The sequence below is a fragment of the Trachemys scripta genome, chromosome 2 (genome assembly GCF_013100865.1).
Source record: "Trachemys scripta elegans isolate TJP31775 chromosome 2, CAS_Tse_1.0, whole genome shotgun sequence".
NCBI lineage: Eukaryota > Metazoa > Chordata > Testudines > Emydidae > Trachemys > Trachemys scripta.
This window is the reverse complement of record NC_048299.1, coordinates 51,172,292-51,189,405: the sequence shown is the minus strand read 5'-3', so window position 1 is coordinate 51,189,405 and position 17,114 is coordinate 51,172,292. Positions and strand designations below refer to the sequence as shown.

Sequence of the window (17,114 nt, the reverse complement as noted above, 5' to 3'; positions counted from 1 at the left end):
AGCAGCAGTGACAGCCGGGAGGCAGCAGGGAGAGCGCGCCCCATAGCCCCTGCCGGCCGGCCGGCCGCAGCTCGCTCCCCTCCCAGCTCGGCTTCCCGCCAGCTCCGGCGGCTGCAGGGCGTGAGGCTGTCCCGGGACCGGGGTGGCTCGCGGTGCCTTAGCACCAGCATCCTCCACCCCGCCAGGCGCAGGCACAGAGTTAAAGCGGGGCCGGGCTGCTCTGCTGACCGCTGGGGCAGGAGGCTACGGGGGACTGAAGGGAGGAAGCCCCCAGCACCCCTCCGAGGGGTAGGGCAGCCGCCCTCTGGGCAATGCAACTCCCGGCGCTGCGAGCCTGGCCCCTCTGGCTTGGGCTGGTGCTGCTGGGCTTGAAGGCAGCGCCCTGCCAGCAAGGTAAGGGGTGGCGGGGGTGTATGCTGGGTGCAGCGGGTGCTGGGGGTGTGTGAAGTAAGATATGGGGGGGGGGTCTTCTGAGCAGCCTTGGAGCTGTCCCTGAAGCAGAGACTCCAAAGTTATGGACAGACTGGGACCAGCTTAGGGGGGGGGGGGGAAACCTGAAGCCCAGAGGGGGCGCTAGCCCACTGGGGCCCCTAAGCAGGAACATTTTGGCCCCCCCCAACACATAAAAACCGAGAGTGGAGGCGTCTTGAGCTGCACAGGGCCCTAAGCAATTGCTTAGTCTTCTCCCTCCCTTCACTTGATACTTTGTTCAGAAATTTTAAACTCCCCCCTCCCCATGACTTCTGTCAATTGTCTCTCTGAGAGCCAGGTTTTGCCAGGAACACCCAGCTTCTGCTTTGTTCAGCAGGTTCAGGGGTGGCAGGTACTTGTTCCTGTTCTTCCTTGGGGAGGGGGTGTTATGTCTCCAATGTTGGGAAATGAACTACTCTGCTAGAGCTGGTGGTCTTATGTCTAATGGGAGAGGGTGCTTCTCCTTATCTACTTCAGTGGCTTCAATATTGGAGTCACACTTGGGCTTTGGTCAGGGCTGGTGCTACCATTAAGGTGAACTAGGCGGTTGCCTAGGGCGCCAAGATTTGGGGGCGCCAAAAAGCGGTGCCCCCAATTTTTTTTTACAGCGTTCCTCCCCGAGCACACGGTCGCCGCTCCACTTCTCCCGCCTCCCAGGCTTGCAGCGCCAATCAGCTGGGGGGAGGGGGGAGCGCAAAGTGGAAGTTTCGCCTAGGGCGCGAAACTTCCTTGCACCGGCCCTGGCTTTGGTGAAATTAATGTAGTATATTTAGTGGAGTGTACCTGTGTCTTCACCTTCATATGACTGAATCCATTCAGAAGCACCCAAGTTAGTTCATCTAAATTATTTTAGTTGCGCGCATTGTCCTAACCTGGTGATATTCACTTAAAGGGCATTACTAAATAATTTAAGTGTGATAGCCATTATCTTTCTTTCATTATGGCAGCATAAGCACTGACTATTGCAATAAAGCTGACCAAGGTGTTGGGGAAAATACTGTTTAACTCAAGTTGATTTTCAGACGACAATAATGCCCAGGGCTTTGTTTACACTAGCACTTTTGTCAGTAAAACTTTTGTTAGTCAGAGGTGTGAAAAAACACACCCCAGACAGACAAAAGTTTCACCGACAAAAGTGCTGGTGTGGACAGCGCTGTGTCGGCAGGAGATGCTCTCCCTCTAACATAGCTACTGCTGCTTATGGTTTAATGATGCCGGCGAGAGAACTCTTTCCCACCGGCATAGAGCGGCTACCCGGGAGATCTTACAATGGCGTAACAGCAGTGGTACAGCTGTGCCACTGTAAGGTCTGTAGTGCAGGCAGAGCCTAATTGACCCATTAGCCATGGGTTCTTCAAGCATATATATACATTAAGAGCCTGATCCAATGCCAATTGATTTTAATATAAAGCCTCCCATTAACTTCAACAGGCCTTAGTAAAAATACTATTTTACCAGTCTCCAGCTGGAGCCATGCACTCCAAATCATGAAGATTCCAGTCAGTAGTGTTCCCCCTCTTCTCCTTTGTTTCCACTTAAATTTATATTTGCTTTCAAGTCTGGTAGTTATATATAACTAACTTTAGTGGAAGCGGGAACTTTAATGAACTAGAGAAATTCTGAAAAATTCTTTTTCAGTACTACATTGCTGTTACAATCAACATCTAGAAAGGAAATGCACAATTTAAAATCGTTTAACATTCTTAACTTCTCTCCACTCTTTTCTTAAACATGCCCTATTATCTTTAAATATTGAAGCACATATGGTATGTATTGTCATACCCTGACCTGAGACCTCTGCAAAGCCAAGAGTTAAGGATTATTGTGAGTTATAAGATGTCTTAAATATTTGTTATTTTTTCTTTAAGTATTTTTTTAGGGAAAATCCACATAAGGAATTGTTAGAATAATATGTTATATGCTGAACCATTATACTGTATTATGTTAACATGTTTACACATGTTTAAGTGTCTTATATAAATGTTTAAGAAAGTTAAAAACTTAAGTTCTCAACATGATAGGCTGCAAGAGTTCTAACATCTGTAACAATTTAATTCATAATTAAAACTAGTGCAGTGACTATTTTTATATATCTCACTTCTAGTTTTTTGAAAGAGTGATTTTATGGAAATATGTATGATTTCATCTTCATTGCCTAACAGTGCTGCTATGGATAAAGGCTCTGTAATAGTTCTATTTTATATATCACAGCTATTAGGATAGTCAATGAGACAGTAGTAAGCACTTTCCTGGATCAGTGCCAGAATGCTCAGCACCTTGCAGGATCGAGCCCCTAATGAGTAAGTCTTGGCACAGGAAGTGTGGCAATCCTGGAGAAAATGTTAGAATAAATACTAGAACTGAGAAACAATGAGAGTCAATATTGAAACTGAATCTTCCTTGAAGCTCAGAGCTTTCTATTAAATAGTGGTGTGGATACATGGGAAAGTGTGCAGGTGTTTGGGGGAAATGCCCATTGAATATGAAAGAGAAACTCAAATTCCAGCAAATATTTGCATATTTCCCCATAAGTGTCACTGTACTGTTTTTCATCAGAAAATATGTGCTATAGTATCTAGACAAAATAGGAGAGTTTGAGTTTCTGGAGCCAATTTTCGTGATATTGGTTTTTGTAATTTTGTAAATTACGCCAATGTAGCTCCAGTGATTTTAACTGAATTATTTCTGTTTTGCATCTATGAGAGAGGAGAATTAGGTTTCCAGTCTGAATTTTGGATTTCTTTATTTTAAATTAAAGTCAAGTCTGTGATGTTACTCTACTGTGCAGTTTTATAGTTTAACTGTAAGATTTCTTTAATTATCCTAAAACAAATAGTTAAAATGTAAACTTTCTACTAAAGTACTTAGTCTTACTAAACATGGTAAGATTTTTTAAATGTCCCTCCCTCTCCCCCCAAAAATAGAGAGAGAGAACAAAGATGAATCTTTTGATGTATCTGAATGTAATGCATTCCATCAGGAAAAGATGATTTTTCACATAATGGCATATTTTATTATATTGCAAATTAAGCTCTTGAGGTTACTTCTTATTTTCCTGGAGTGTCATTTTGTGACTATTGCAAATAGGTTCCTCCAATGGCATGTCTTAATTTGTTTTCAATATCTATATATACAGGGCCGTCCCTAGCTATTCTGGGGCCCTATGCAGCCCCCCCCCCCCATGGGGGGGCAGGCTTCTGTGGGAGAGGAGCAGGGGGCTGTCCCCAGGCCTCCGTGGGGGCAGGGTGGGGCTGTCTTGGGGGGCAGGGGGGAACCACCCCCCAGCACTCACTGGCGGCGCGGCTGGGGTGGGGTCTGCACTTCTTGCCACCGGTGAGTGCATGCCCGGCCATGCTGCAGAGCTCAGGGAATTGGGGGCAGGGCTGGGGTGGGAAGAGGCGGGGCTGGGGTGGGGAAGGGACGGGGCAGAGGTGGAGCAGAGCGGGGGCCCCAGGGAAGAGGCGGAGCAGGGGCTGGAGCAGCTGCGCTGGTGCCCTACGCAGCTGCATACTTTATGTGTGGGTAAGAATGGCCCTGTATATATATTTGCACATTTGTATATTAAAACATTTCCTACATATGCCCCATGATAGGCAGTGCTGGTAGCGCTGCCTATAGTTTAGGTTGCCTGACACTTTCCATTATAAGACCCTGTTTTCAGTTGCTTATAACTTTGCCAGTTTTAACTTTTAAGGTTGAAATTTGCCAGGTGTTGGCCTCAGGCAGAACTTTTTTGGAAAGTTTCAGCAAAAAGGTTAATCTATTTCTGAGAACAAGATTAGAGGAAAATGTTGTTTGGCCCATGTTAAAAATATTTATAATTGTTTAAGTGAGACTCTGTAGTGTCTCCGTCATTTGGAGCAGGCAGTTGAAGTTTGGCACAGAAGGCAAGTCACCATGGTGTCTCAAAGTGACTTTTTCTATCCTTGTCAGAATCCATCAAAATTTGACTGAGTTATAACCCTTTGAAAATTACTGTTTGCGCAGGCTCAGTTGAGAGTTTTCTTAGTCTCTGGGCAGCAAAATTCTCCAAGTTTTCTATCTGTAATGAGCATGCAGGGCTGGCTCCAGGCACCAGCAAAGGAAGGAAGTGCTTGGGGCGGCCAATGGAAAGGGGCGGCAAGTCCAGGTCTTCGGCGGCAATTTGGCGGCGGGTCTTTCAGTCCCTCTTGGAGCGAATGACCCACCACCGAATTGCTGCCGAAGAATGAAGCGGCACGGTAGAGTTGCCCAGGGCTGCCCAGAGGATTCAGGGGGCCCCGCCGCCGAATTGCCGCTGAAGACCCGGCACTTCGGTGGCGGGTCCCGAGGCGGAAGGACCCCCCACCGCGGGTCTTCAGGGCACTTCGGCGGCGGGTCCCAGAGCGGAAGGACGCCCCGCCACCGAATTGCAGCCAAAGACCCGGAGTGGAAGAAGCCTGCTCCAGGGCCCCCGAAAAACTCTCATGGGGGCCCCTGCGGGACCTGGGGCAAATTGCCTCACTTGCCCTCCCCCCCGGGCGGCCCTGGAGCTGCCGCCGAAGTGCCATCAATCTTTTTTTTTTTTTTTTCTTTTTCTGCTTCGCTGCTTGGGGCAGCAAAAAAGCTGGAGCTGGCCCTGTGAGCATGGTTCACCCCTTCAGAAGTCTGTGCCAGCCACACTGAGCATGTTCTAACAAGGGACTTTCATTGTGCCTCCTTGCTGCTAGGGACACCGTTGTGCCAGGTACTGGAATTGGGAGCAAAGAAACTCTCTCCTGTGCTTTCAGTGCTCCCCTGTTAGGACTTATGCAGAAAGTGAGAACTAAGGGGAAGCAGCCTGAAACAGATGCAGAGGAAAGGAGAAGAGTGTGGGAAGGAAGACAGAGGCAGGTTAAGTGGTTGGTAGGAGGAGCAGCAGAAGAGTCTCATTTGTAGAGAATATGCCCCTCAAGAATCCTGAGTTCAATTTCAAGTTCTGCAGGGCTGACAATACCGTCAACAAATAGCTGTGAACCTAACTGGCAAAGTGTGGGTTCAATCCCCCTCTAGTAGAGTGACCTTACATCCTGTTTTGGCTGGGACAGTCCTACTTTTAAGCCCTGCCCTGGCTGTCCTGACTTCTTTTCCAAAATAAGTCTTCTTTTCTTGTCCTTGCTGACTTGATCAGTTGGCAAGAGCAAACAGGACAAATGCCCACTTTTGTCAAAAGAGTGGGGTGTGGTGCAGAGGGGGTGAGCGGAGATGCCAGCCCCCAGCATGGCAGAGGTAGGGATGGAGGGGGGAAGCAGTGTTCCAGCATGCGGGGGCCCCTCCAGAGTGTTCCAGCACTTAGGTAACAGCCTCCTGACAGGGCTCTCGCAGGATTCCAGCAACTGGGCATCAGTGGGGAGGGGGGCTTAGTCAAGTGGTTGGTGGTGTCCCATTTTTTCTTTGGGAAATATGGTCACCCTACCTTCTAGTGACTGTTCCACATAGAGAATACAGCCTACTATTGTTATCAGTTGATTTGCTAGTTCCAGTGGCAGAGGTCTGTGCTGTGTTTCTAAAGGTTCCAATCCTGCTTATGAGATGGAATTTCTGTTTTTTCAAGTATCAGAGGGGTAGCCGTGTTAGTCTGAATCTGTAAAAAGCAACAGAGGGTCCTGTGGCACCTTTGAGACTAACAGAAGTACTGGGAGCATAAGCTTTCGTGGGTAAGATAAACAAAGATAAACACTCTAGTAAAAGGTACATTTACAAGTTGAGAAAACAAAGGAAAACTAACACACCTTGCCTGGCTATTTACTTACAAGTTTGAAATATGAGAGACTTGTTTAGAAAGATGCGGAGAACCTGGATTGATGTCTGGTCCCTCTCAGTCCCGAGAGAGGACAACTCCCAAACAAAGAGCACAAACCAAAAAAAAGAAAGACCTCAATACACAAGACCTCAATCGCTGTGTTAAAAGAATGTTAATGTTGTAAAGTCAAACACTCAAAGACAGAAAACGCCAGAACTGAAGTTGCCCATGCAATTACTGCTATTGTTTCTATAGAGCTCATTGATATAGAAAATTCCATGAGGCAATGAATAAGTCTATATTCAGTGCAGGGTTTGGATGACATGAAGTAAATAAGGTTTGAACCCACACATTGAATAATGAGGATAAAAAACACCCAACTATTGAATAGATACCCATGTAATGAGCGCCATCCATCCTGTGTACTGAATTAGACAGGGGTCCTGTGGAATAAAAAAAGGATGTGATTATATAATTAAGTGGGGTACCATAATGCATGAGCAGAAGGGGGCAGAATTAAGGTTGTATGGGATGAGTGCGTTTGAAAGTCTCACCATTAGTTTAAAAGTCTTTAGGGTGAAACTAACTCCTAGGCAAAGGTTAAGCACTAGGCTATGCATGACTGTGTAAGCCATATGTAGAAGTCTTAAGCGGATTTTCAGTAGAGCTGGCCAGAAAAAAAATTCCCACTGAAAATTTCGACTTTTCATTGAAAAATGGAAAACTTTGAGCCAAACCCCAAACCTCCAAATTTTCCAGCTTTCAGACAATTTTTTTTCAATAAAAACTTAACATTTTCATCAGAAAGCACTTTTCACTAACACATTTGTTTAATTGAAAAAAGTTGTGTACATGAATAGCTGGATCACATTAAAAAAACATATGCACAATGCTGTGAACTAATTTAAAATATCCATTATTATCTGATCTTTATTTTAGGATTAATGATCCTATAACCTTTTGATAGGAAAAAGTTTATAATTACTCTGACACTATGCCAAGAGGTAGAAGTGATATGCATAATCAATATGATATACACATATCAGATTAAGATTTCAGTAAAATAAAAGGTTTGTCTGATGTGTAATTTGACTCAAACATTATACTTAGTCATGGAGAAGATAATTAGTACTATTTGTTCGAGAAGAGATTCAGTTACAGAAAGGGAACCACTGAAGGCACTGCCACATTGTGTAGGTAGAAGAAAACATAAAAGATAGAAGACAGAATGAAAATTCTGATTATGGTTCAGGGGCTACTTACATTGAAGCCTGTTTAGAGAACATTTGAATAATAGACATGACTGACCTTTGATTCTCACAAGGGTTTTCCTCAAATTCCGATGAAGGATAAATTCTCAGTAAGGTCATCCTGTATGGACATGACTAGCCTACAGGCTATTACAAGCAATGCAAAAAAACACAGTAGTGACATAGTCCATCACATCCACTTCCATCTGCACTTAGATGATGGAAGATAAAGCTATTGTTATCTGCTTGAGTTGCCTAAAGGCATAACAGATTAAATCACCAGTCTTTGGAAGACTGTAGGATCCTTATATTCTGCTTGAAAGAGATGAGATCTTTTTTTCCACTAGGACATCTTCTGCATTAGAAAGAGAAGATTATGTGATTTGGGAAGCTTACTCACAAGTACGTTTATCAAAACAGTGATATGAAAAACTTGTATTACCATGCCAGAGTAAATTAAATGGATACATTCTTTTATCCTATATATCTCACATAGAATATATATATATCAATATGAGCTAATTGCATCATACACCCTGCAACTAAAGATTCAACAGATAAAGATACAAAAATTGAAGAAACAGTTGTGGTTCACACTGCTAGTATTCAAATGCCAGATCACCTCCACTCCATTTGCTTGGTTTATAGTTCTACTTGACTTATGGTTCTAGTATGGTGAGTGTTAAGATTAAATGTATGAATCCATATAATAAGAAACACCTTAACAATTGGCACCAACTGGTGCCCTTTTTAGTAGTTTCACAAAAGGCAGACTGTACCACTCCTAAAGATTATTCTTTACCTCTTCTGTGGGTAGACAGAGACTGTCTATTGCTGGCAGTATCAGTCTGGTATTTTTAATAAGCAATATAGTTTTAATTTTTTTAAAGTTAAGATATTATCACAATCTAGCTTCCTTTCTTAAGAAAGAGCAGCCATTCACAGATTTATTATATATGGTTTTATCTGTAGAAATTCCATCAACAAGAACCTTCTTATCTTGAACAGATCAGCAAAGCCATCCCAATGTCTCAAGATCAGAAGCTCAAAGCTTTTATTGTTTTATTTCCTAGAAAAGTTTTAACCTTTTTAAAAGCTATGGTTAGAATTTCCTGCCTTTCATTGTTTTTAGTAACTGCAGTTTTAAGACTCTGAGGCTAGAACATCACTTAGATGTGCAAAAATATATCCATGCCTGTGCATTCACAGTTATATTTACACTTGCTACAATTCAGTGTGTGAGTCAGATAGACTTTTGTGTATGTAATTAAATGTCTACCCATTTCCACACCCAGTTGTGGTAATTGCCTACACATATATGGTGTTCTTGTGCAATTTGTACATGTAGACCTCCAGTTCCCTTTGGAGTAATTTTGCTCATCATATATGGGTTTCTGGCTATCGTATGTCAGTTTCAATTGACTACACTGTGAAATGATAGATTGTGTGCAAGGGACCTTTGGAGAGTCCTTAGTTCTGTTGGAGTAAGATTTTGACTTTCCTATTATATTCTTGACCACCTTCTCCTGTTTAACATGAAAAGGTTTCATATACAACAAATGAATTATGAAGTTAAAACCTTGAGCAAAAGTGCTTTTTGCAGCTTTTTGGAGTATTACATAACTCCATAATTCTTTGAGCCAGGCTTAAAGACTAATATAGTTATCAAATCATGTTTGCTGTCCACAAAGGTAAAAAAACAGCCATTATAACACAGATATAATTAATCATGGCAAATAATTGTGCTAACACATGATTAATTTTGTAGTGAAAACAGACCCTTACTGTATTTGACAACTATAACTTAATTTGGCACTAATGAGACCAGAGTTTTGGGGCCTGATCCAAAGCCCATTGAAGATAATCAAAATACTCCCATTGACTTTTATGGGCTATAGATCAGGCTCCACTTCACTTCACTTCTCAACTCCTTTTCCTGTTTACACTAGATTGGAGTTGCCCACAATTTCTCTTGGAGTTTCAGTCCTTTTCTCTTCAAATATCTCTTGACAGAGTCTTTCTATCTTATTCTTGGCCTTCCACATCCTTTCTTGCTGTTTTCTTCCTCCCATGCTTTCTTTGCTGATTGTTCTTTTCCCATTCTTATCACATGACCACCCCACCTCAGACATGTGCTCTCCAGCCTATCTGTCATTGAGAGTTCCAAGTTCATCTTCCCTCTAATTTCTTCCATACCCTCCGCTTGCCTGCCATTCTCCTCAGTCTATTATTTCAACTACCTGTATCTTCTTTTCTTCCATCTCCATAAGATCCTCCATTTCCAGACCGTAGAGCAGGCAGAGACAGATACACACATCATACACTTTTCCTTTCAGTTTGGTACTGGTCCCAGAGTACACCTGTCATGTTTTTTACTTCCATCCATTCACATTGGATTCTTCTTTTCAGTTCTCCAGATCTCTTCCTGATGGCATTAAATGTACTTCCCAAGTACACAATTCTTTCTTTTGATTCAACTTGTGTCTGGAAACTTTAATCAGCAACTCTTCTTCCACCTTCCCTACTTGCATAACTTCAGTTTTCTTTGTGTTTACCTTCAAACCATGGTCTTCAAACACGCTCTGATACCATATATATCAATTCTCTTTGCTGTATGTATCATCGGCATACATCAGTTCTCTCTGTGTCTCCACAGGCTTGGTTCTCCTACTAATTAACTCCATAACTAGGATAAAGAGAAGTGGACATAGCACACTGCCTTGTCTCAATACCACTGTCACCTCAGAATTTTCCGAAATTTCCTGTATTGTTAGTACCTTAGTTGTTGACCCTCAATACAGCTTCACTCCACTTCATGACACCTCCCTCCCATCCATTTCAATAGTCCAAACACCAGCTCCCATGGAACCAAAACATATACTTTCTCAACATCAATATAAGCTATATAGCAGTTACACTCTTTGTTTATCATTCTTTGAAACATCTGTCTCATTGCAAATATTGCATCTGTCATACTTCTTCCCTTCCTAAGGCCATATTGCTCCTCTCCTATATTTTACTCTACCTTGCACCTTAACCTTGCCTCCAGAGCTCTCTCAGTGACTTTCAGAGGCTGACTTAGCAGGGTGATGCCCCAATTGGTGTTTGTATCCCCTTACTCTTGCAAAGAGGCACAATCAATTCCATTCTCAAGTCATGTGGTATCCTAGCTTGATCCCAGCAAACATGTAGTAATCTATGAAGCTACTTTACTCCAATATCTCCAACTGTCTTGATCATATCAATAGTTATCTTCGCCAGTTGCTTTACCATTCTTCATCTTATTCAGTGCTTCTTCTGTCTCTACAAAGATCAATACCTTTTGAGGCTTCCCCATAATTGTCAGGGTTACATACACTAGCAACTCTCTCTTCTCATTTGACAGCCTTTGAAAATATTCTTTCCATACCGCTTTAGGGTTAGTTACCACACTGTTCTCATCCTTTACACATAAAGATTTCTTCATATCTTCATGTTTAATTGTTCCTCTTTTTTGCCAACCCAAAAACCAATGGATCAGGCCCAAGTGCAATACAATTTGGCTAGCAATACTGTAGCATTTTCATGTTTTCTAGTTAAGAGGATTTAAAACATTCTATAATAATATTTGTTTGACAGATTATATCTTAAATATTATTTTATATTTGTTTCCACAGCTCTTGAATGTTACCCTGATGGACATCAGATCCTTCAGAGTCCTTACCGGAACGTTGATTTTGATTCATCACAACTACAGCAATCAGCTATTCAAGATCTCATATGTGACCATTCACTAACACCAGGATGGTACCGCTTTCTAATATTTGATAAGCCAGCTGAGATGCCAACCAAGTGTGTGGAGGTATTGGTACACCTGATTTTGTCTTTGAGACATAACACATGATTTTTCTTAAAATGTTCATAATAGGATAGGTACCTATCAAATGGAAAATAATTAAGAATACTTATTAATAGGACAGAAAGGTGAAGTCATAATCTAGCTAGCTGAAAGCTTGTGCAATGCCAAGCAGGCTAGAGTAGGAGAACCACAACTACAAGGTCATCACATCATTAATGTACCTCTGCCCAAAAACAGACGAGAAGGGAGAGCAAATTAAATTAATTTTGTAACATTTAACCAGCTGAAATTTACAGCCACTACTAAGTGGACTTTCTTGATGCTAGTCTATTCAGGGATATTAAGGTTTTTAAACACAAATGTAAGGCTAGTGGTTTACTTAAAAATATTCAAAGCAGTATACATGATTTTAGCCTCTTGATTCCCCTGTTAGTGGGCTGATTTTAAAATGTACACTTTAGGAGGAGATATTAGTCATAAAATGTTGATCTAATAAAGCTAACGTAAATGAGAAAGAGCTAAGATTAGTTTGTCTCCGACATCTAAACACATCAGATACAATAGTCATCCTTAACTCTGAATTTCCTAGGTTTGCAATGCTTGGTTTTGAGATGATTACAACATCTCTGTAATGTTTTTATCCTTAAGTTACTGACAGATGCTCTCAACCGTAACTCCACCTTAACAGAGTTTTGTCTTGGAATTTTCATAGTCTTTTTTAATTAAAAATGTCATAGTAAACAAGAAAAGAGAATGCTACTATGTGATATTTCTTCTAATGATTTGAAAATATGTGGTATCAACTTTAAAACTTCACAGGTACACCAATGCAGAATAAAACAGCCATAGCACGCTGGCTGGTTAAAAGGGATTTATAGCTGTTATGTGTCTTAAGAGCAGCACAAAGCAGCTAAAGTGTAGCAGTGATTCTGACTCTTCATTTGCAATTGATTTATTAGTGTAGAGGGCTGTGTTACAGAGACCGATGTTATATGAAAGGAAGGGCAGGGGAAGCTCACTCTCAGAGCCTGATGTCTATGGACTCCTATGCTCATGCCTCAGATCCCCCAGTGCTGCCTTGGTGTAGAGCGGAGCCAGAGCAGCGGAATCATGGGAGGCTTTTCAAACCCTGATCCCCAAGCTAGTATACAGCTATGGTTTAAAACAGTGGGTCAGGATCCCAAAGTGGGTCAGGACCCCATTTAAATGGGGTCACCAGATCTGACATTAGACTTGCTGGGGCCCGGGGCTGAAGCCCAAGCCCAAGCCCAAGCCCCACCTCCCAGGGCCAAAGCCAAAGTCCAAGGGCTTAAGCCCTGGGCGGCGGGGCTCAGCTTATAGGCCTGCCACCTGGGGCTGAAGCCCTTGGGCTTTGACTTTGGCCCCCCTGTCCGGGGCGGTGTGGCTTGGGCTTTGGGTTCGGCTCCCCTGCCCAGGGCAGCGGGGCTTGGTTGGGCTCAGGCTTTGTTCCCTTCTCCAGAGGTCGCATAGTAATTTTTGTTGTTAGAAGGGGATCGCAGTGCAATGAAGTTGGAGAATCACTGACAGAATCTGTAAAGAACAGTGATAGATGAGCCAAGTCATCTACTAGTGAGAACTCTTGACATATGTGTCCAGTGTTTCTTACATCACTAACTCATTATAACCAATAGAAACGTTATCTGCAAATTAGCTATGGAGGAGGAGTGGTGATTGTTACCTCTGCTATCACAATGGCCCCGCTTAAGACTTACATGAGCAGTTGACCTTACCCTGTCTGTAGCCCATGTAGTCATAGCGACTATAAACAATGATCACTAAGGGTATATCTACACACAATTAAACACCCACGGCTGGCCCATGTCAGTTGACTTGGACTCACGGGGCTCAGGCGCCGGGACTGTAAAATTGCAGTGTAGACATTTGGGCTTGTGCTGGAGCCCGAGTTCTGGGACCCCATGACTGGGGAGAGCCCCAAAGCCCAGACTCCAGCCCAAGCCTGAGTGTCTACACTGCAATTTTACAGCCCCACAGCCTGAATCCTGCAAGCCTGAGTGAGCTGACCAGGCCAGCCAGGGATGTTTAACTGCTGTGTACACATACCCCAGGAGCCTAATTTCTTCAAATATAACTTGTGCACAACATTTCAATTAATATTAACTGTGTAAAATGTTTGAAGTTTCTGCACTACTCCATTAACAAGATCATTCAGAACAAAGAAAAGACACAGTAGCTAAATTTCTTAAAGGACACATTTAACATTAGGTTTAACCCGAACTAATCAATTATTTGTAAATTCTCCATACATGTATTCTGTTTTCACAACTATAAGTTTGGGGGAAGATGCACTGTACTTCTCATACATTACAAAGCAGTTGAATCCTTGCTCTAAGTTCAAACTGGAACTCAAGCTTAACTGTGAAGCCATAACCAGCATCTCCATAATAAATGATTTCTAAAAAATAACCTTCGGTATGTTTAAAAGGGTCACTTACCCAGTCTGGCATTAAGATACCTATGCAACAGTTTCTCTTCCCTGGGATCCTTCTGTAGCCAGGTTCTAAGCCTGTTCTCTGGCACCTTCTGCCAAGACTTACCTAGGCTCCTTCTCCACCTCCTCCCCATATCGGGGTGCTGGAACAATTTGTATAGTAGGAGTGCTGAGAGCTATTGAACCAAACTGTAAACCCTGTGCATGATGGAAACCACTTCAAGCCAGGGGGTGCATCAGCACCTCTAGCACCCCTAGTTCCAGCACCTGTGCCTCATAGGGAATCCCCATTGGTTATGGAGGAGCCTCCCCAGCACGTTGCTTTCCTCCTAGGACTCCACATTGGATTCTTTACAACAGGAAGCCATCACTGGTCTTTCTCCAGTTCCTGGAGTGCCTCCCACAACACTGTTGTTCCTGCCAGCTCTCTTTCCACACACAGCACAGGATGTAGCTTATCTCTCAGCAGGCCTAGCTGTCAGTCACATGTTTTCTGGACTGTCACTCCCATGATGTGTGGGGTAAACCAGGCACAGATGAAGTTGGGCCCAAATTCTTCCCAACCCTTTGACAGTACGTTGATTGGACAATTGCACGTCTAACTGCCATAGTTGTGCAATTGCACATCTAACTGCCATAGTTGTGCAAACAAACAGGTATTCACCCAATTTTTTTGGTATATTTTCAGAGGCCAGTTTGAAAATTTAAACCCAAATATTTAAAAAGAACCCACACATTTTAAAAACATATACAATCCAATATAGAGAGTGTCAGAGCATAACTGGTAGGTTGAAAAAAACCTGGCTCTTTACCTAAGCAGCACGTCATTTATAAACGGTGTTTTCTACACTTACTGCAGAAACACATCTGTGTATATATATTTAATCTCATGGCCAAAATAAAACAACTCAAGTAAAAAAAATTAAAGTTTATGTAGAAAATTTCTTTCATTTTCAGTCCCTCTGACTATTAGAAAACTTTTAATTAAAGCTACAATGAACTCTTTGCCAGAGATTCAAACTCTGCCAAACACTCTGTTCCAGACTTTCTTTAAAGCAAAATCTCATCTCACAGGACTCTGTTCACCTGATAAATTAATGTTGAGCTCATGACCTCCTAGATTCAAGAGAGAAAATTTCCTTCTGAGATCATGATCTTCTGTGATAGGCTTGTGAGTCTGTATAAGAAAAAATTCTTTGTAGGCCATCAGAGTTCACTCTATCAGGAAGTCATCTGAGGTAAAAGGTGATCCCAGATCCTGCTGGAGAAGACCAGACTGAGACTTCTCCAAAGTTCATACAAGCCTCAGAATTTCAGGTTCATGATCTTCATGTGAGTTTTTTCCAAGTGCTAGTTTTAACATCACTGCACCAACTCTTTAGCAGCAAGGTGGTTTTCCATTTTAATTTGTAAAAGAATGTTCTGGAGAAAGAGAAAGAATAATATACCTATGTCCTCAAGGTGTTTCTTCTCAGATATCTTTCAATAGCACACCATATATAGAGAGGGGACCTTTTAACATGAGTGCTTAGTCTGGTAAACTCAGAACCATTACCTTTATTATTATTATTGCTATTATTATTTGTATTGCCATAGCGCCTACGAGCCCTAGTCATAGACCAGGGCCTCTTGTGCTAGGTGCTGTACAACACAGAACAGAAAGTTGGTCCCTGCCCCAAAGAGCTTAGGCTTCTTTCATGCTCCAATTTCTTTTGCTGTAGTGCAGGGGTTCTCTAACTTCATTGCACCCTGACCCCCTTCTGACAACAAAAATAACTACATGACCTCAGGAGGGGGGACCAAAGCCTGAGCCCGCCTGAGTATGACATTAGAATCTAAAGATCCCAAATGAGATTGGAGCCCCTTTGTTCTAGGTACTGTGCAAACATATAATGAGAGATAATCACTGCTCTACTGAGCTTGCAACATAAATAGACATGGTAGGCAAAGTGGTGGAAGAAAAAACAGAGGCACAACGAGGTGAAGTGTCTTGCACAAGATCACACAGCAGATCTGTTGTATTAATTTAGATGGAATATATGGGCGAAAGGTGTTAACATAACCCAGTCACTCTCCAACACTAAACAGTATTAAACAAGGTTTGGCATTTGGCTTACAGAGACCTCTGTCTGCTTATTACCATGCCAAACACATCATTAAAAATCCTTCTAACCTTTTATTAAAGATACAAAACCAAAGGAAAAACAGTTAACAAACTTGAAAGTAAGACTTTATTCTTAACTATAGACTTTGTTCCCCTTCCCTTTATCTGGAGAGTTTTTAGAATGAAACCCCCCTGGTTTGACAGTCTTAGATGGTATCATAGGTGGTAATAATTCTCCTTTTGAGGAAAAGAGAAGAAGTTTGGTTGAGATGGGCCAGAGTTGTTGTTGCTCTTGTTAACGATCCCATTTCTGAAGATGACAAAACAAGATAGATTCAAAAGGGGAAGAGGAAAGAACTGTAAAGATAGAAAAAGCAGCTTCTGTCTCTGATGTTGACTCTCACTTGTTACCTCACTGTTGAAAAAAACATGGGCTCAGTACATGGTCAGATCAGCCACTCCAAGATCTGGCAAACTTGTACCAGTATCAGGCTGTTTAGAGCACTGCTTTTAGCTGCCTTCTTGGTCACAGACTTATGGCAGTGTTGCAGAATATGCAGTCTTGCCCAGCTAAGCCAGACTCTTGTAACACAAAAGGAAAAAGGAGAGAGGAAAGAGACAAAATAAGGTAGGGAAGGAAAAGGACACATGGGGGGGGGGGGGAGACAAAGTCTCACATCCCAGGCAGTGGTTGGGATTTCTCTGGAGCCAGTGAAGTTGGAGATTTCCTCTGGCTTCCTCTCTCTGGCCTGGTCTTGTCAGGCATTACTCAGGATTAGGGTGAAGAAGATCCGGGATCCCAGGAAGTAGTGGGGCTGGTGAAGCTCTCTCCAGTAGCCAGTTTTTCCCTGAAAGTCTCTTTCTTTAAGGACCCCAAAAGAGAGTGATGAGTGGAATAGCCCATCTACTCCTTATTTTGTCCAATTAGGCCTAGTTTCAGCCACACCAGTTTTGGTTCACTGATTTCTGGTTCCCCACTTCTCTTGTTTACCACAATCCCTGAGTTATATCAGTAGGCCTTTCTGTCTTGCTTTTGCACCTTTTCCCATCAATATTTGTTGTTCTAGGTTAATACAACATCTTATTAACTTACACTCACTTTTTGCAGTTGAACTCACAATTAGGATAAATTGGTATGCCCAGTTATCACAATAGGTCAATGGCAGAGCTGACCTTTAAAATTCTTCAAAAAAATTCTTCAAAATTCTTTCTTCTTCCAACTAGCACATCCTCTGTTTGAT

The 17,114-nt window shown here is 42.4% G+C and overlaps 1 protein-coding gene across 1 annotated transcript in view; it reads left to right on the top strand.

Moving 5' to 3' along the window:
* Nucleotides 1–9,133: 9,133 nt before the first annotated feature.
* Nucleotides 9,134–17,114, top strand: part of VWDE (von Willebrand factor D and EGF domains) — a 57,162-nt gene continuing 49,181 nt past the window's right edge. The window contains exons 1-2 of the mRNA XM_034759360.1: nt 9,134–9,152; nt 11,118–11,302. Coding sequence (XP_034615251.1) covers nt 9,134–9,152; nt 11,118–11,302 — 204 coding nt within the window. The remainder of the gene's footprint in view (nt 9,153–11,117; nt 11,303–17,114) is intronic.